At 43.9% G+C, this 20,842-nt stretch overlaps 2 protein-coding genes across 2 annotated transcripts in view; one reads left to right on the top strand and one right to left on the bottom strand.

Annotated features, from left to right (window-relative positions):
- Nucleotides 1-20,842, bottom strand: part of mrps33 (mitochondrial ribosomal protein S33) — a 339,553-nt gene that overhangs the window by 7,317 nt on the left and 311,394 nt on the right. The window contains exon 2 of the mRNA XM_080887336.1: nucleotides 1,285-1,350. The gene's annotated coding sequence lies outside the window, so the exon portion shown is untranslated. The remainder of the gene's footprint in view (nucleotides 1-1,284; nucleotides 1,351-20,842) is intronic.
- Nucleotides 9,449-20,842, top strand: part of tmem178bb (transmembrane protein 178Bb) — a 74,560-nt gene continuing 63,166 nt past the window's right edge. Inside the window, exons 1-2 of the mRNA XM_080887729.1 lie at nucleotides 9,449-9,579; nucleotides 9,829-10,519. Of these exons, the coding sequence (XP_080743855.1) occupies nucleotides 10,138-10,519 (382 nt within the window). The 5' untranslated portion in view covers nucleotides 9,449-9,579; nucleotides 9,829-10,137. The remainder of the gene's footprint in view (nucleotides 9,580-9,828; nucleotides 10,520-20,842) is intronic.

Here is a 20,842-nt window from a genome sequence, read left to right as displayed (position 1 = left end):
CCACACTGAAAGGAGTCAGTTGAGGTGGTTCGAGTATCTGACTAGGATGCCTCCCTGACACCTCCTAGGTAAGGTGTTCTGGGTAGGTTTCACTGGAAGTAGATCTCAGGGCAGACCCAGGATACACAGAAGAGTAGATTTCTCAGATTTTTTGGAAATACCTTGGTGTCCCCCCAGGATAGCTAGAGAAGGTGGCTGAAGAGATGGAGCTCTGGGCGTCTCTAATATGTACTTATTGAGACATATAGCTGCATATGACTGGAATGCATACAGCAAGAACTGGTTTATTTTCCTCGCACTAATACACAATACGTAAAGGAAACAATAAAAAGCACAGTGAACATTCCTCCAAAAACATTTAACATACCATGTGCCGTAGTATAGCTAGCCTTCTCCCTGATGCTAATGTAATAACTAGCTATGCCAGCCTGACATTCAAGGGTTAATAAAGATCAGCAGGTTTTGGCCTGAACTGGAAAATGCAGCGTTAGCATCTAAATGATCTGAGACAATTGAGTCGGTCGTGTTGATTATTGCTGTAAATTATGAGAAAGTACAATTTTTCCTCTCTCTGCTAAAGGAGCTAATAAAGGAAACATATGTTAGAGCTGTTTCTTATAGTTTATAAACTGTATAATATGCTGTATTATTTAATTTAGTCCAGCCTGTTCTGGTCTTGGAGAAACGGCATCATTTCCATAGAAATGAATAAAGAATTCTGATTGAAGCACCATTGCTTATCATTTCAAATATTTAACTGCAGGTCACGTCACTCACAGAGCACAGTGGAGTACACATACACTGGTTTGTCGGTAGCAGCTCCTGAAACGTAAGACTGCCACACATCTGTTCGACCAACACCAGTTGATCTAAGCGCCAGTTAATCTGGAACACCGGTAAACCCAGGAGTCCGGCGGCGTAGATTTACATAAACTCGCTAAATCCAGATTATAAACTATGTTAACTTATCAAAGTGCGTTCGTGGGTCCGTATAATTCAGTTAGCAAGGTTCGTTGTATTGCAGATTTAGAACTATTAGTAATTATATATTAGCACGTTTTTAGTTACTTTGGGTCAGCTGGGATAAATTATACCGGGAGGCCGCCGAAGTGAGTTAGACTGGATCACTGAACAGCAGGTAAATATGAGAAGTAGGGTTTCTGATGCTGCAGTCACAGGACGATCTGTTAACACTGTTCTGTGTTTGAACAGGAGGAAGCAGCTCGTGTCTGTGAGCTGCTGTGGGCAGACGAACAGCTTCATGACAGTGAAATTAATCCTTACCGCAGCTGCGCACGACGTTGTTTCCCGAATCTGTCTGTAGCCTCTGCTTCAGGTAACAGGTAACAGTGCACACGTTCAACTAACCGTAACCTTCACCAGAGACGGTGCATCACGCGTGACACATGCTCCGTGGAGCTGATTGGCTTGTTCCTCTTACTTCCTGTTTGTGCGACTCTGTGTGAATTACACATATCTATCGTTGGAACAATTAGTAGTTTTTATTACACATATGTGTACCCGTTAGCCGTCATTAAATTCTCGAAAACACCATCCTAGAAAACAGTATCCTAGTCGATATATTCTAATTTATCTACGCATACACCAATGCGTTTACGCAATCAAAGCGGAAGTCCGTCCCTGTTAATAGTTCCGTGGATGTGACAGGTATAGGCAAAGTTCCGCTTAAATGCAGCTGTTCGCTTATAAGTGCAGGAGGCGCTGATTTTTAATTTGGCTTGGTAATAATGAGACGGAATTGGTTTGAAATACACTGTTGGGTTTCACTCAGAATTTCCAATGTACCTGCCTTCACATCTAAGGATATTCTTTACTTTATGGACAATCTGGATTCTGAAATCTCAGATGTTGTCAATTTTGTAATAGTGCTATGTAAGTTTTTTATTCATTTATGTAAGTGGAAGAATGCCTCTCCTATGTTTACCGTCTTCTTGAATTACTTTTGTCAATATTTTAAGTCACTTAAGCTTATTTCAAATATGAACAAAAAAACTGCTGTACTATGCTGTAAAATCACAAAATACTTGCTATTCTAATTTTCCTGCCTGTGTCAAAAGGTCTATGTTCCTTATTACTTTATCCTAGAAACTTTTATTTTCTCACTGTAAAGTTATGATGACTTGCTTCACCATCTTTATAATGTAAATTGTTACAATTCTGGTCTGTTTCCTTGACTTGTTTTGTATATGAAAATTTCTTTCAATAAAAAAAATAATAATAATAATAATGAGACGGAAGCATTTCAAAACAACATTTAGCCCACGTGTTCTGCAGCACATAATTCAATCAATTACTCTTTACTGACACACTTTACGTCCATCGTTAAAAAAACCAAACAACAAAAAACACAACATATAAACTTAATAAAAAAATAAAGTATTAGTAAAGCTGGTATAGCTGGTAAGGGCGCGCTAGCATCATATTAAATATCCTGTCGATTAAGAATGAGACTCAAGTTTATATTCATGTGCAGACAGATGAATGAATACTTCTGACAACATACTGTAGCAAACCTGTCGAACACTAAAGGTGCTTTCTAAAAGTCTCATTTTGCAGCACTTTTATCTATGCTTAACACTTTTTCTGACACACACACACACACACACACACACACACACACACACACACACACACACACACACACACACACACAGGCACAAATTGGGTTTAATTTGCGCCTGTATAAATAAAAAACTGTAAATTCATAATGATATTTTAATAACATTGTTTTGTGACATTTCATTAATACCTTTCTATTCAACATATCTTTGCTATTTACTTTCTTTCTGTCATTCCTTTTCACACAATCTCGAGTGTTTGCGTTCCTGACAGTTAAGTTCTTTGTATTTAGTTATTTGTATTTTCTCCAGCAGTAAAGCTGTTGTTAAGTTCAGTCCAGCTTGAGAGGTATTTGGGTCCTAACCTGCCTGGCGTTTAAGACGTTTAAGGTAGGTGCATGGGACCCATGGCTCAGTGCTCTATGGGACCACAGTGCACACGTGTGCTTGAACCTGCCAACAGAGTCGCTTTACTGTAGTCACATTCACTCAGCCAGTCCAGAGTGGAGCACAACCAGCAATAGTGCAGTGTATAGTAGTGTAAGAATGCATGAGACAGTGTCATCAGTAGCACACTTGGAAAAGATGCTTTTGCAAACGTTTGTCTAAGAGCCGTGCGTTACACAGAACCTTTTTTTATTTACTGTGGTTGAATATGAGTTATTGAATAAAAAGCTCATCTACAGTACCAGCATCATGGTTTTGATGTTAGACTGTAAAAGTCTTGGTGACCTGAAGTGTTTTCACGTCTGAAAATAGACTTAAATTAAAATGTACCAAGGTAAAGCAAGGCTTTCATGTCAGACAGCTCTGTCATAAAGCTACTCACCTGTCAAATAATATGTGCATCCAGCCTTTACATTACAGCCTTTACATTACTTGTGGCTGAAGAAAGCTGTGCTTGTTTCATCTCATGGCAAAGTGTATTTATCTCTCTCTGAAGGCATTTTCGTCTCATGTTAACAAAGACTGCAGATGAGCAAGCTGAGGGGCCAGCAGCTTGTTTCTGGTGGTTTGTGCATGCTCGTTGTGGATAAACTGCCACTCTGTGACTGAACTGATGGAAGGTATGGTGCCTACTGTTCTGAGATCAGTTAGACCAGCTACAGTTGATGGCAAAATTATTAGCCCCCATTATGAAATTAGACAGCACTCTTGATTTCAGTGTGAAAATGACCATTAACAACAAGTCTTTGTTTTGTATAGTGTGTCTGCTTCCAAAATAAATATGTCCACTAAGTTTAATTACAATATTTTATTGATACACCAAACTGAAAAAAGGGCAAAAATGAAACATCCAAAATTATTAGCCCCATGGCCATTAATAGTCAATACTGTACCCTTTCTGAGCCACAACTGACAACAATCTCTTAGAGTAGGTCTTTACAAGGTTGGCACAGGTCTCCTGAGGGATTTTGGCCTATTCCTCCATTGCAAACTGTTCTAGCTGCTCCAAATTGAATGGTCCACTCCAGGATCTTGGTTTTGGTATCCTTGAGGAACTGTTGGACTAATTTTGATGCATGCTTTGGGTCATTGTCTTGCTGGAAGACCCAGCGATGACCTAAGCCTAGACTATGAGCAGATTTCTGCAAATTCTCCTTCAAAATGTCAACATAATTTCTTTTTTCATGATGTCATGCAACCAAACAAGGCTTCCTGTGCCCAAGGCGCCAAAACAGCCTCACAGCATGATGTTCCCAACTGTGCTCCAGGGCCCTATTTCAGGAAGCCGGTTTAGAAAACTCAGAGTGAAAAACGATACTCAGGGTTGAGTAACCCCGAACTGTCCAACTCGGAATATTCGGTTTCAGAAAGGCTGATAACAATTAGTTCAGTCAACGCGGAGTTGCTTTAACCCCAAATTAAGCGCGCGCACGAGGATACATAAAGCCCTGATTAGTGGAGCACAGATTAAGCGAGTCACCATGGAGACGGAGGGAAAGAAGGCGCGGTCAATGTATTTCACAGCGCTTGAGGCCGAAATTCTGATGGCAGCATATGCCGATAACATGCAAATTTTGCGGAAAAAAAGTAACACAGCCACAGCTGCAAAAGAAAGAGAGCATGCATGGCAAAACATAGCCGACAGAGTCAATGCGTGAGTGTTAATATAAACATTGATCGAGGGATTTCCACCCATTTAACACGTTATTTTATTATATTATTTTATTTTTTATTTCATACATTTTATTTTGTGATGTGATTTGAGCGCAGGTGCAACCCAACAGGCCCCAAACGTTCCTGGCAGCAAGTAAAAATGAAATATAAAAATATAGTCCAAACAGGTGAGGTGTAATTGTATTATGAGCCATAGTGCTTGGTCTGTTTGTAAATCAATTGCAGTTAGAGGCTACATTAATTTTCTTTCTGTAAGCACTTATTGAAATTATCTGAGCACATTACAAGTACATATTTGCTTACTCTGTATGCTCAAATGTGACCCGTTATAGCCAACAGAAAAAAAGCGGAGGCCCGAAAAACAGGTGGGGGTCCTCCACCACCACCACTCACAGAGCCTGGCCACTTGGCTTCCACATTTGTGATAATGTTGGCAGCATCACATATGATCTTCACAGTGCAGAGAACACAAATTAGCATCCATTACTATAATGAAATAATTTGTTAGTTTGAAATGCTACAGGGAACTATGTACCTGCACATTAATGCTGTGGAAAGACTTCCTGTTCACATAGTCTCCTTCATTTACTGAAGGAGCAATGATTGGAATGTGAGTGCCATCTATACAGCCAATCACGCCTGGGAACCGTGAGAATAAATGTAAAATTTAAGTAGTTCAAGTATCACCACATCATGAATTAAGTTTCGTTCATCCTGCTACCTGCAATTTTGTGGCATCCCTCTTTGATAAATCTTGTGGGTCTATGACCGGGGAACACCACAGACGAGTACAGGAGACGTTTCAGTGCAACTGCCCGACAGACGGTAGCCTTGGAAACGTGCTCAGCGTCACCAATATTATACAGAAAGCTCCCGTTTGCAAAAAACCGAAGTGCAATACAAATAATATGTACAGAACTGAGAGGATGTCCGCGATGTGTCACATGAGCAATATTAGGCCTGAGGATGTTATTCAAATAAATTATAGATTGTGCTGAAAAACGGTAACGTTCACACAGAAAATCATCAGAAAATGATAAAATGTCCGAACGCGCTCTAATCACTCTCTCCCGGCGGAGAGCTCTGCGGAGAATTTGGGCTTCAACATCTACTGGCTCTTCAAGGAAGGAGCACGCCATGTCTGACACTTCCTACAGTCAGGTTTCTGACAAAGAGGCGGAGAAAGTCAGGGTTAGTTGAAGTAAACCTGCTAGGGGGCAGGTTAGCTTCACGGAGTGTGTCGTCATAGTAACTCGCTCAGAATTAATCTAAACTCGCTTTGTGAAACCGAAAACCCAGAGTTTCCGTTAACTCAGGATATACTTACTCAGAGTTTGCTCTAAACCGGCTTCCTGAAATAGGGCCCTGGGGTTGAAGGCCTGTGGCTTTCTTCGCCAAACATAAGCAACAACTGTGCTGAAACAGTTCCAGTTTAGTCTCATCAGATCAAAGCACAGACTACCAAAACTCATCTTTACCTTTCAAATGTTCATGGGCAAACCTCAGTCGGGCTACGATGTGCTGCTCTTTGAGTAAAGGGGATGTTCTGGGACGATGCTGCTAAAGTCAATGAAGAGCCGTCACAACTGTGTTCCTTGAAACATCAACTCCAGATGCAGATGTCCGGGGTTCCTTGCTGACATCTTTGACTATTTTCCTCTCCAGAGTTCTTGAAATCTTGTGCTTACGGCCACGGCCAGGTTTGTTTCTTACAGAATTCGTCTCCTTGTACTTGGCAATGATGCAACATACAGCATTTCTAGACACTGTGAATTGCTTGGAAAAGGCAATGTAGCCTTGCCCTTTATAACGAGCCTCTACTATCTTTTTTCTGAGCTCCAAAATTATTTCCTTTGTCTTTGGCAATGGTCAGTAACAGTAACTCTCATGTGTTCAAGTCCCTGTTCCTTGGACCCTTTCTATGCTGATTGAATGTTGTTAGGAAGCCAGTTGACTGCACACCTGTGGTTTCAAAGCTGATTGGTGAATTGATCAAGGAGTTTTGAAAGCAAACATTCACATAGGGCTAATATTTTTGACCACCCCATTTTTTTTATTATATTTGATATAAAGCAAGCCTAGAAATGCATTTTATAATATACCAAAAGCTACTAAATAGCGCTGGTGAATGTTTGATTATATCAAGTTTCATCAATGCTGCAAACATTGGGCAAAAGTTTAGCAAAATGATCCAAAATTCCTGGGGGGCTAATAATTTTGGCCTCAACTGTAGCATTAGCCAGTAAACGAGCTTCAGTAATTTAGCATCATAATAAATGGGATTCTCTTGCTAACAGCCTTGGGCAACAAGTGTGACGTCGAGAAGATGGAGTTTGAAAAAGTTTTAAATAATTCAGTTAGCATGAGCATTAGCATGATAGAGAGGGGGACGATGGCTCTGACCAAGTTGAACAGGATAGCAGAACGGTGAAGATGCTCATGTAGAGTGCATACAGGCAACACTAATGGTATGCACCCTACCACTTTATCATGGTAAAAAGGTGTAGTGAAGGAAGACAGTTTGAGGATTCTTATGTTAAACCACTGAGTACATGTGAAAGATGAGTAATGTTTACTCTGACAAACGTTGGATGAATTTCTTAAACTAAGTCGACACAGCAAAGCGAATTTGTTTGCTGAGTAAACCTAAAGGCTGTGAAGTTCTTCCTTTATTTGTATTTTGTCAGTGTTTCTTTCTTTTTCGACTTAGCTCATTAGAATTACATTTTCATTTTGTTTTTTACCAACTGAAGATTTTAAATGTAGAGCCGTTCCAGCAGGGTTCTGTTAGGGTCTTGTTTAATATTGTTGGGCTCCCTGTGTGACTATTTTTCCTTGTTCTCTGTATTTCTAGTTTAGGTTGTGTTGTTTGTTATTAGGCTCCTTTTCATGTCCTGGTCTCGTCTCTGTGTCCTTCCCTGTGAAGTCTTCCTCTTCTCCAGGTGTAGTTGCCTGTTTCCCAGTCATGTTTCTATGTGTCTGTCTGCTTTCTCTCACCTCTCTTGGCCCTCTCCCTTTGTTCCCTGTATTTTAGTCAGTCTGCGCCTCAGTTTGTGTGTCCTGTTTTATTCTGCAGCCACTTGTCCCCGTCTCACCTCTTAGACTGTTGCCAGCCGTGTTCTCCAGGTGTTTCCTCTTTGTCCTGATTCCCTCTTGTATTTAGTGTCTGTTTCCCTCTTACTGTGTGTCCTGTCTAAGTGTCAGTTCTCTGTTTGAACCTGTCTGTTGGTATTTGCCAGTTCCAGTTTCCGAGCACAGTCCCGTCTGCTGTCTGAAATTTGGATCTGCAAATGTGCCTGCCACACACAGCGTTTCCTGCCAGCTTCCTGCAAACACTGCTCTGTGTTTTGACTGTGCTTTCACTCTCGATCAATACTTTACCATTTATTATTTTTCATTCTGTTCAGTTTTTTCCCAATTTTCATTTAAGCCGAAGCTACTTTGAGAAGTTGAATGGATCTTTTGAATCGTCACTGAATTGATTGCAGCTCTAGGTGGCACCCGGAGTCTATTGCTCTTTAATAACAGAAGATGGCGCCAGATATGAAGAAACAGAAAGATTGTTCTGGATGTTTTCAGTCCAAATTTTTTAAAATGTGCATTTTTTATGTACCTCAGTGAATTGTTTAAGCAGCTTCGATCAGCATAATTATGACCAATCATAAATTCCTTTAGCTTCCTTCTAAATATGTGACTCAATGTCTTTTTGTGCTGCAGTGCTCAAACACCTCCAAAACAAATGTGTCAGGCTAAATAAACAGCATACAACATACTAATATCAATATTGCCTACATTAACTGAAAAGCAGCTCTTCTGGGTCCTAAAATAGCCGGTTTCTGCAGAATATGGCATATTCTTTATGGGTGATGAAAAGTTTAAGAACCAACACTACTTGAATTCAGGGAAACATGGTTTCAGCTGTCCCTTCATTTTAATGTGACCCAAAATGTTTGAGCTACACAGACATGAACATGGACCATAGTTATCAAAACCACCTTTGAGGTGAATGTCTCCACCAATAAACACTCAGAAGAACAGTAATACCAGCTGCTGCTGGTCAGTCCACCAACATATGCTTTATACACTATGACTGACAGCAGCCTGTTCAGGAGCTGAAGCGATGCATGGTCACGTGACTGTGTCAAACATATGTTGTATTCCTGCAGGAAGCACTTATTGAGGCAAAACACTAGAAACAACTGAAAACCTATTTCACATGATCACATTTGGAAACTTCACAGCAGAAATTCCTGTTTTGCCCCCCCACCATTAGTTTGAAGGGAACGGCTCAGCTTTCAGTGTTTCAAGCACAATGTTCTAACACTGTGAGGAATCCACTCCGCCTCCATCGCTGCTTCGTTGGATTTTTCCGTTTAAGTGAATGTCAGTGCAGCACTCTGTAGATCTGGTTACCACAGATCGATACATCTGTAGCACATCTGTATATTTGTTCATACAATACCTGTAAATCTGCCCGTCTGTATAGCAATATAAACATCTGTATACTTAACTTATTTGTACATAATCTGTTCATATTCCCACCTTTATTCCTACCCGTATTGGTATATAATCTGCTCCTATTGCTCTTACTGCTCTTGCACGTGTGATTAGATTCAAACTGTAATGACAATAAAGTTGAATCCGAATCAAAAATCAAACCTGACTGGAGATTTCACGCGGGCAGCTGTAGTCATGTAGCCCGTGAGCTGACGGCGCTGCTCCAGACAGACGGGTGCTGATTGGTCAGCGCACAGGCCTGATGTGTAGCAGCTGCCGTCATCCCCTCAGACGTGCTGGGGATGCTGACTGTGGCGCTGATACCCCTGCGCTGTGCTCTGGCTGGTGGGCTGCGGCTGCGTGGGCTCTGTGGACACATCAGGTTGGTTCTCTAAACTATGAGCTGCACGTTATAGGTGGTGCATGTTCGTGCTCGTTCAATCGCACCCTTACATTCGGTAAATACGGCTGTATAAATCACTCGTTGCATGTTTGCACTCTTCCTCGTTCATCGTTACTGTCAGTGGGTGGGTTATGCAGTGGTTCGTGTCACGTATGGCCTACTACATGTTTAACTAAACCCTTAGCGGCGTGCTGATGTGTTTTGTGCTTGATGGTGTCGCCCTATCAGACAGACGGATCCGTGGCTGGGAGCTGAAATGAGATAAGCGTCTTTTTCTCTCCGCCGAGGTGCTGCAGCGCCGCGCACGCAGGACGGACGTGGGCACTTTATCACCGAAAACCTCCGCGTCCGGGGATTAAACGTATTTGTCTGCAGACTGTGCCGCCGGAAAGGTTCGCCTTCCGTTTGTACATAAAGGTCACCCGGAGGATGGTCCCGACGCTGCTCTCCAGAGGTGATGTGAGTTGAAGCGGTGGGGAAGCCGCAGAGGAGCTGTCCGTCTGTCGAGGTGCTGATGCGGCTGTGACAGAACCGAGCATGGCTGCGGGGAAGTTACTGCTCTACGCCGGCCTCTCTCTTTCTCTTTGCGCCCTGGGCATGCTGGCCGTGGCGATGTGCTCCGACCACTGGTACGAGACAGACGCCAGACGGTACAGGGAGCGGTGCCGAAGCTTTTCCAGCCGCCGCAAGGACCCGGGCTTCATCTACATCCCCAACAACAGCCTACCGCTGCGGGCCAGCCGGAGCAGCGTGTCCCGATGGCAAGAGAAGCTGCTTTTGGCCCGGAACAGACGGCAGCTGTTCGCCATGAGCGCCGCAGATGAATGTAGTAGGCAGTATAACTCCACCAACATGGGGCTGTGGAGGAAATGCCATCGGCTGGCCTTCGACCACGAAATCGAAGAAAGCATCCGGAAAGGTAAGACAAGAATGACACAGACGCTACGTTAGAGTGACAGAAACACGATGGATGTGCTGGAACATGAGTCGCAGGAAAGGATTCAGGCTGCTCTGTGGTCAATGATCGCACAATATAAATCATCCTGTTCTGGAAGCTCATGTTGCTCCACGGGCATGGCTCAGGGTTAGGGCCTGTTGTCATGCTATTTGCATGTTGACGATGACGCCGAGCAGCAGTGTGTGTGAACCTGCTCCTGCAAAATATGACATAATCGTTTCAGGATGTGCACGGGCTCGCCAAGCACTCAGCGTGAAACAGGAAGAGCTGCTTGTTAAGGAAGGAGCTAAAGAGCAGTATGTGACACTCTGTGAATGAGTAATGCAGCATTGCAAATCAAAAATGTTAACTGTGCTATAGTACAACAAGTATGTGCAGATGATCAGGACAGTACAGACTGTGGTACTGTCCACATTACTTCATCAACAGGAACTGGAGCCAAGTTACTCCCTCACTGACACAGCGTAGCTTCACATATGAGGGATTTGTTTGTGATCCTGGGATCTTTTGCTCGTTAGAAGAATGTGTAAACTGCTGCACTATGGAGTCACGTCACCTTTGTTTGCTATTATAAAGTGTAGCTTATCTATCAAAATAGAGTCAGGCGAAACCTATGAGGACCATATGAGACATGGTCGTTTTAGTACTGCTTATGCAAATGTTAATTCCTGCATTTAAACAAACACCCACCATGATTTGTATATTCAAAGTCCAGGTCCGTCCTTCTGCCTCTGACTGTGCTTCACAGGCGAGCTGCGTGTTAAGGCAAGGAGGATGAGCTTTCTGATGGAAGTTACTGGCTCGAGTCAAAAATGGAACAAGACTGTGTGTGTGTGTGTGTGTGTGTGTGTGTGTGTGTGTGTGTGTGTGTGTGTGTGTGTGTGTGTGTGTGTGTGTGTGTGTGTGTGTGGTGATATGTGCATATGTGTGTGTGAGCTGCAGCTGTGCCTTCCTTTGACGATGCCTGAATGGCCTTGATGGCCTACCATCTGCAGTAATGGGCAGCCCACAGTCAGAGCTCTCAGTGATCAGATGAATGCCTCCATAGAGAGCTCTGATCTGTTCCATCTCCATCAGCTTGGAAAACTATGTGTGGTTTGTCTCCATGATGCCTCTGAGTGTCACCTCACAGTAATGGATCGATAAGGACGTAGCTGTGGGCATAAACACTTAAATCCATGCACGATGCATGTACAGTTGTGTGATCATCTAACAACTCCTGTAGCTACATGCAGCTGCTTTACAACAACACAGTCAGCAGTGACAAGGTTCAAGGTTCAAGGTTCTTTATTATTTGTCACATGCATAGTTATACAAGTATAACACACAGTGAAATGTAGCCTGACACGCTCCTCGACATGTGCAAAAATTGGGGGGGGGGGGGGGGGGGGGTGTAGAGGAAGAACATTATATATATATATATATATATATATATATATATATATATATATATATATATATATACACACATATAGTATATACATTGTGCATGTGCAGTAGTAGCAGCAAGCAGGTGAATTCTGTACATTAATATGAATAGACATCTGACTATTTTACAGGATAGACAATATAAACATATTTAAAATTAAAGGAATTGAAATGTACATTGTGCCTTGGTTTAGTGTCTGTAAGAGTCCTGTCTCAGTCAATTACAGATGATGTGAGAGGGCGGGTGTGTGTGTTTAGGGCACGGATGGCTTGGGGATAGAAGCTCCTCTTGAGTCTCTCTGTCCTTGCCCAGAAGATGCAGAACCTTCTACCAGATTGCAGAAGTTGGAACAGTTTGTTGCCAGGATGGGACGGGTCCTTCAGTATCTGCGCTGCTCTAGTCCGGCATCTCCTGGTGTAGGTGTCCTGAAGCGGGGGGAGAGCAATCCTGCAGCAGCGTTCTGCTGTACGGATCACTCTCTGGAGAGCTTTTTGGTCCTTCACACAGCTGTTCCCAAACCACGATGTCATGTTCTGTGTGAGGATGCTCTCCACAGCGCCTGTATAGAAAATCCTGAGGATCTTTGGAGAGACCCTGAACTTCCTCAGTTGTCGTAGGTGATACAGGCGCTGCCTAGCCTTTTTGGTCTGGACCTGAATGTGGGCAGCCCATGTCAGGTCTGAGGAGATGTGGACACCAAGATACTTGAAGGACTGCACCCTCTCCACTGGAGCTCCATTGATGATAATGGGCTTGTAGTCTCTGTGCTGACCCCTTCTGAAGTCCACCACCAGCTCCTTGGTCTTGCTGACGTTCAGCTGGAGGTGGTTGTCCTGGCACCACGATGCCAGATTCTTCACTTCATCCATGTAGGCCGTCTCATCGTTGTTGGAGATGGCACCCAACACCACTGTGTCGTCAGCAAACTTCACAATGGTGTTGGAGCCATGGGTGGCCACACAGTCTGAAGTGTAGAGGGAGTAGAGCAGTGGCGAGAGGACACATCCCTGAGGTGCTCCTGTGTTGATGGTGATGCTGTTGGAGAAGCACCTGCCCACTAGAGCAGGGCGATATGGCCAAAAATATTTATCACGATATATATTTGAAAATTTGCGATAACGATATAACCGACGATATAATTGATGCGAGACAAAATACAACTCCACAACATTACTATAATATTAATGACTAACCTCGTATTATGGATGGATTATCTCAGTTGTTCTCCTGACTGAAGTTTGGTCCGTTTACAGCATCCTGCCATGCGATTGCATTTGTCTCTAACCATGAAGAACCTTCACGTTAACTTTTATAAGTGGAAAAGTGTTAGCGTTCGTCCTCCAGCTTCACTGTTTATGTTATGCTAACATAGCTGTGTCGCTAGCGATCACGTAGCACATCATTATATACCAGCTAGCCCAACTTCAGTAACCCTACAAACGTCACTGCTGTTTAGTTTCCTGTCTTCATTTATGTTGGAAGTGATAGCAGAGCTGTATGTTTGATTTTTTTTCAGAAATCTCTCAGTCAGAACATGCTATATCATGCTTAGGTAACTAGCGAAACTAGCGAGCTAACTTCCGCTAGCTTCCTGCTAACTTCTAACTCCGTTAAATGTAATAACTTTTGTTTTCATGGATGCCTGGAAGTTAAACTTTATAGTTACACCTGGTAAAGCAGCAATGCTGATCGTTTTATTAAAGATGAAAGAATTTAGACAGTTTTTAACTCTAAGTGATGCTGCAGTGTTCGTTTGACCTGAAGCATACGGAGTTTAGGACCCAGATTACTCCCAGATTTAAGAGCATCTTAGTCCGACAAATACGACAATAACGACGGCCGCTTGCATGTTCTGCAAAAAAATGTGCTTTGTTGTGTATCTGACGGACAAACACCAAACCAGTTCCACATCACTGAAGTTGCACCATTTTTACAAACCAATTCTGGTTCATCTGTTTCACTCAACAATCGGCCATGTGCGTATGAAAACAAAGGCACTGCGCATGCGCGTTTCATTTTCCTATCGTTGCCTAACATTATACCGGTATTACCGTGAACGGTATAATATGGCCCAGCCCTACTGCCCACCCTCACCACCTGAGTTCTGCCAGTGAGGAAGTCCAACACCCATGCACACAGACGGCTGTTAAGTCCCAGATCCCTCAGCTTTGTGAACAGTCTGCAGGGCACTATTGTGTTAAACGCTGAACTGTAATCAGCAAACAGCATTCGCACATAGTTACCCTGTTTCTTGTCCACGTGGCTGAGAGTGGTGTGTAGGACGTGGGCGATGGCATCCTCTGTGGATCTGTTGGATCTGTAGGCGAACTGCAGCGGATCTGTGGTGTCTGGGATGGAGGAGGAGATGATGTTCTTCAGCAGCCTCTCAAACACCTTCATTACTACCGAGGTCAGTGCAACTGGCCGGTAATCGTTCAGGGATGAGGGTTTGCTGTTCTTGGGCACAGGGATGATGGTGGATCTTTTGAAGCATGTGGGGACCACAGACTTCGCCAGGGACTCGTTGAAGATGTAAGTGAACACACCTGCTAGCTGGTCAGCACAGCAGCGCAGCAGACGGCCGGTGATGCCGTCTGGCCCCGCCGCTTTCCTTGTGTTCACTCTCCTCAGTGCCGCTCGGACGTCACGCTCCGCGATGCTGGTCACTGGTCTCTCGCTGATGACGTCACTGTCCTCGGTAGTCAGGCGGTAGATAGCATTAGCCGCCTGGCTAACCTCGAAACGGGCGTAGAACCGATTCAGCTCGTTGGTGAATGCAGAGTCGGCGTTGATCGGCGCAGTGTCCCTGGCTTTGTAGTCCGTAATGGTGCGTAGTCCGTGCCACATACTCCGTTTGTCGCCCTGGTGGAAGTGGGACTCCACACGTTCCTGGTACCGGCGTTTGGCATCTCTCACCGCGCGCCGCACGCCGTATGAGGCCGCTTTGTAGGCGCTCATATCGCCAGTGGCGAGACCCGCGTTGTAGGAGGCGGTCCTGGCGTTTACTGCAGTGCGGATCGATCTGTCCATCCACGGTTTCTGGTTTGGGAATGTGGTGACTCTCGCAGTGGGGATAATCTCCTCCGCTAGTATACTGACGAAGCATACTGCTACTTCCGTAAACTCGTTGATGTCGACTGCGCATGCTCTGAACATGTCCCAGTCTACGTCGTTGAGTGCGTCCTGTAGCGTAGCTTCTGATTGGGCAGTCCACCGTTTTACTTCCTTCGTGGTCACGTCTTCCCTCCGTATGCTTTGTTTATACTGGGGGATGAGGAAGATGGCGTTGTGGTCAGACTTCCCAAAAGCCGGGTGTGAGACCGCTTTGTAGCCCTGCTTGTATGGCGTGTAGCAGTGATCCAAAATTCGATCCCCTCTCGTTGGACACGAGACATGCTGGTAAAAGTTTGGCATGACTTGTCTGAGGTTCGCTTTGTTAAAGTCTCCTGCTACAATGAGGGCTGCGCCCGGGTCCTTGTTTTGAAGCGAGCTCAGCACATCATGTAATTCGGACAAAGCCATACCTGTGTCCGCTTGGGGTGGGATGTAGACCGCCGTGGCGATGACTGAGGTGAACTCACGGGGCAGATAGAAAGGGCGGCACTTAATGCTCAGGAACTCCAGATGTGGCGAGCAGCCGCTGGAGAGAGTAGAAATGCTCCTGGCATCACACCACTTTCTGTTTACCATGAAACACACTCCCCCACCTTTGGTTTTGTTCGACTCTGCCGTTCTGTCCGCGCGGAGCACAAAGAATGAATCCGACGGAGTTACGGCCTGGTCCGGCACGGTGGGGGTCAGCCATGTCTCCGTGAAGCACAGAATGTTGCAGTCCCTCATGTCACGTTGGACACCTACAAGCAGCAACCTATTAGAACCATATTTTACCAAATTACTGCTGCAACTACACCACAAATACAATTGCTGCCAATTCTTTTAGTGATACTGGTATTACTAATACTACTGTTCAAAGTATAAAAGTTCAGTGGGAACACCAGACAGGCACCAATACCCCATCAGCCTTTTATGGCTGTGTACAAATGCCTGTTTAAATGTCATTTATGTGATGTTAAGAAATAAGAAAACATAAATCATATTAACAAATGAGTATTCGAAATGTAAAAACAGTAATTGCCCCTAAACCTAGTAAGTAGTTCCCAAAAGGTGGATTCTGTCCATCTGGACGTTTTCAGTGGGAGAAACGTTTCCTCATCATCAGGTGACGTCTTCAGTCTCAGCTGACTGCAGGTTTCAACCTTATAATCAGGACATTTGCACAATGACTGAAACCAGCAGCACTGAAGGAACAATGGGCTGTGAGGTCAGTTTGTTGATCACTCTTTCAATGATGAGGACGTACACGTCCTGGACACGGAGTCAAGGAGGCCATTTATGTGAAAAGGGAAAGACCATCTCTGAATGGAGGAGGGGGCCTAAGGGTCCATCTGTCACCATCTAATAATGCTGTGATTGCAGCCATTCCCCAACTCTCTCATGGTTATTGATCAATCATCACGACAATTTGGATATTAATGATGAAGGAACTGACCTCCCAGCCCAGTGTTCATTCAGTGCTGCTGGTTTCAGTCATTGTTCAAATGTCCTGATTATAAGGTTGAAACCTGCAGTCAGCTGAGACTGAAGACGTCACCTGATGATGAGGAAACGTTTCTCCCACTGAAAACGTCCAGATGGACAGAATCCACCTTTTGGGATTACTTACCTGGATGACTGAGCGTGCATCAATACAACCTAATAACTGGCTGTGCCACCCTTGGCAGCAACAACTGTAACTCAAGTGTTGCAGTAACTAGCAATGAGTTTCACTTCCTCGTGGGGGACATTTGACCCTCTCTGCTTTGCAAAATTGTCTTAATTCAGCCACACTGATGGTTTTCCATCATGGATGAGCTGTTTAAGGTCATTCCAAAGTATCGCAATCATTTACATTTGAAATTTAAACTCGGCCACTCAAAAATCTCCAGTTGGTTTTTGTTGTCATCCAGAGGTGGACCTGCTGCATAACCCAAGTCCTCTTGAGCTTCAGGGCAGAAACTGATGGCTGGACATTTGCCTTCAGGATGTTCTGTTAGACACCAGAATTCATGGCTCCATTAATTATAGCAAGTCATCCGGCCCTGAAGCAGCAAAGCAGTGCCAGACGATCACACGACCACACATCATGTCCGACTGTTAGTTTGATGTCCTTTTCTGAAATGGTGTTAGTTTGAAGGCAGATGTAACGGGACTCAAACCTTCCACAAAGCTCAACCTTTGCCTCACGAATCTACAGAATATTTTCTCAAAAGTCCTGGGGATCATCAACATGTTTTTTTTTTTATCTTTTGCAAATGCGAGACGAGTCTTTGTGTTCTCTTTGGTCAACAGTGGTTTTCTCCTTGGAACTCTCCCACAGATGCCATTTTGCCCAGGCTCTTTGTTATCGTTGAATCACAACCTCTGACTGTAAATGAGGCAAGTGAGACATTTTTAGATGTTGTTCTGGGTTCTCCTGTGACCTCCTGGATGAGTTGTTGATAAACCATTGGAGTACCTTTGGTAGGCTGGTCGCTCCTGGGAAGGTTCATGTGTGGATAATGGCTCTCATCCTGGTTCACTGGAGTCCCAGAGCCTTAGAAATGTTTTTGTAACTCTTTCCAGACTGAAAGCTGTCACTTTGTTTTACAGCTTTTTCTTTAAAGCACGAAATCATGTGTAGCTGTATGAGATCTTTTAGCCTGCTTTACTTTGTCAGAGAGGTTCTATTGACTGAACTGAGCTTTCCAACAAATGTGGTTAACCTCAGTTAATTCATGATCGACTTTTAGGAGAATCTTTCTCCACATTTATGAAGATTAACTAGCATTGTGTTGTTGGTCTAACAGTAAATTAGCTGAATAACCAGATATGAACCTGGATATTTTAATATGCGCTTGCCTCCCCATATTCTCCTGCATATGGAAAAAACAAAGAGCTCAAGTTATTTTATAGTGCTAATATCTAAAGTTTTTTCACAATTACCAGTCGAGAGATTGAAACGCCAGCAGCCCTTTGATGAGGTCTCCTCTGTGTTTGCTTTGGTGCATAAACTTGTGCTAAGGGTCACCCAGCTGCTCCCAGTGAGCGTGTACACACACACACACACACACACACACACACACACACACACACACACACACACACACACACACACACACACACACACACACACGCACTTTTTCCATCTTAACCTCAAACCCTGCTTCCTTCGGTCCACATGTCTCTGGACAGGACACTAAATACACAAACTGACCACATACTGCTGCTTCTTCATTGCTCTGCATCCTTGTTATTGGACACACATCGAAACACTGATGAATCGTGTCCTGACCATTTTAAATAGATTATGCTGTTTTTAAAAAATAAATAAATATAGAACTTGTTAAATATAAGACATGAATCATTACCTGCCCATCACTTTGCACGGTCAAATCTGATTCCCTTTCACATTTAATTTCAAACTTAACAGATCTGAGACTAATGTTTTGGTCCTCATTCATCTCTCTGGCATGTGCTCTAATATTGCTCCAGCGTTCAGTGTTTAGCCAGATCAGCAACATCCCTTCATCTCCTCATTTTCCAGTATCTTCCATAATAGCATGCTGCATCATTATGCAGATTTATGGAAAGAGGGCAGAGAAGATGAGGTATGAGGTCAACGGCTACAGCAACAGGATGACTTATCAAGTGATTATAAATTATTTCTTTACAACAAACCTCACAAATCATATTCAGGTGGAGTCTGAATGACACAGTCTGTAAGTCTGTATCACACATAAAAGAGTGTGTGTGTGTACGTGTTTACATATCTTTGTGGGGACCAACAATTGGAAATTTACTATGCTTGTGGGGACCAACAACCCTTATGGGGACAAAATCCGTCCTCACGAGTTTAAAGGTACAAAATGTGGTTTTAGTGTCAGGGTTACAGTTAGGTTATGGTTTAGGTTGTGGGTTAGGGTCAGGCATTTATTTTTGATGGTTAGGGTAAGCGGCTAGGGAAAGTATTATAATAATAATAATAATAATAATAATGGATTGGATTTATATAGCGCTTTTCAAGGCACCCAAAGCGCTTTACAATGCCACTATTCAGTCACTCTCACATTCACACACTGGTGGAGGCAGCTACGGTTGTAGCCACAGCTGCCCTGGGGCAGACTGACAGAAGCGAGGCTGCCATATCGCGCCATCGGCCCCTCTGGCCAACACCAGTCAACTACATGTCCCCACAAGGATGTGAAAACATGCTGTGTGTGTGTGTGTGTGTGTGTGTGATGTTGATAATCCAAATATGTGTTGTATGATCTTGGTTACAGTGAATGGGCATGGTGCGCGATCTGCTGGGGATGTACTGCTATGGAAGCAGCTCACTCTGCTGCTGTGTCCGTCCCAAGGAAGGGACAGATAAAACAACAATGGACAAACATAAGCTAAAAACTGGTATGAGACAGAAAATGAGAATAAAGAGAAAACCAATGATGGCTGTGGAGAACAGGATGAACAGGGAGGGGAGGATTACAGAGAGAGTGTGGTGGGGGTGGGGGAGTGAGGTTTCCTGTACCATCTGCCGTCACCCTGTGAGGAAAAGGCCTTTCAGTTCCTCATAAAGACATTCACAGTCCCGTCCAAGCAGAAACAGCAGGGAAAGGCCTCGGATTGGATTACTCGATTCCCCAGGAGACCCGGGGAGGGTTAAATTAGATACTACGGGAGGTTAAAGGTATCTCACAGGTTCCCTGTAAATGAGCCCAACTGGCTGAACTACTCATTTGATAGACACATGGAGGGTTTGGCAGGTGGGTGTGGCACTTTTACGATGGACAGCTGTCTATGAGGTCTAATTTTAATGACAATAAAATAACAAGTTTCCTATTTAAACTTGACATTACAGACCTGCTTGGTGTCAAAAACTGAAACTGTAACGTCAAAATGATTTCTGCAATTAGAGGAAGATAAAAGAGGAGCACACCTGAAAGTCAGTGACGCTGGTAACATTTCAACAAGTACTCCATCCATCCACCCATTCTCATACCTTCAATGTTATGAGAAAGTGAAAGGCCCCCCCCCCCCCCCCCCCCCCGGTCTGTCATTGGCCAGTACTAGAGTGACACGCCCTCTTTTGATTAAACTCAGGAAGCAAAACGTTGTTTTTACTAATTCAGGAAAGAGGTAGCCATGTGAGTAAAGGTGAGGAGCTTAGTGCTGGTTTGGGTTTCCTCAGGCAGCCTTCTGAAGGTGGACATGACAAATACATATATTTTAGTGGTTTTGATTGTGTTACCTTCCAATGAAGTACTAGATCAGTATCAGTTCTTGATGATACTACTGTAAAAAATATCCAAGCAGATGACAAACGGTGGTCTCAGATTCAGCTTCTGCCTCATTTAAACCGGGTCGTAACCAGGCCATACGCGTGTCTGTGTGTCAGGTTATTATAGCCTCCATCGTTTTAAGAATCCAGGTTTTATTTAGCTTATTTATGTGAAACATGTTTTCTTGTGGCCACGGAAACACAGCCAGGAGTTCTCTCATCCTCCTGGAAACAGTTAAATTATTCACATGTGGCTGCACTCTGTGCTCATTAGTGCACCCACAGACTGAAGACAGGCTGAGCAAACTCACTCACTTCATGTTAGGTGCAGCCATCACACCCCAAGAGTAATGAAACATAGACAAAAATATTTCCCTGAGCAGTATAAGGTAACCCTTTATTTTGTGTGTCACTCTGCAGTAATGTCACACAAACATGTCAAATTATCAGAACTGTAGTCAGGCACCAGGAGAGGTTTGACTTTCAGCGCTACAAAGCTAAT

Source organism: Rhamphochromis sp. 'chilingali', assembly GCF_963969265.1.
Source record: "Rhamphochromis sp. 'chilingali' genome assembly, chromosome: 7".
Lineage (NCBI taxonomy): Eukaryota > Metazoa > Chordata > Actinopteri > Cichliformes > Cichlidae > Rhamphochromis > Rhamphochromis sp. 'chilingali'.
This window is presented reverse-complemented; position numbering and strand designations above follow the sequence as displayed.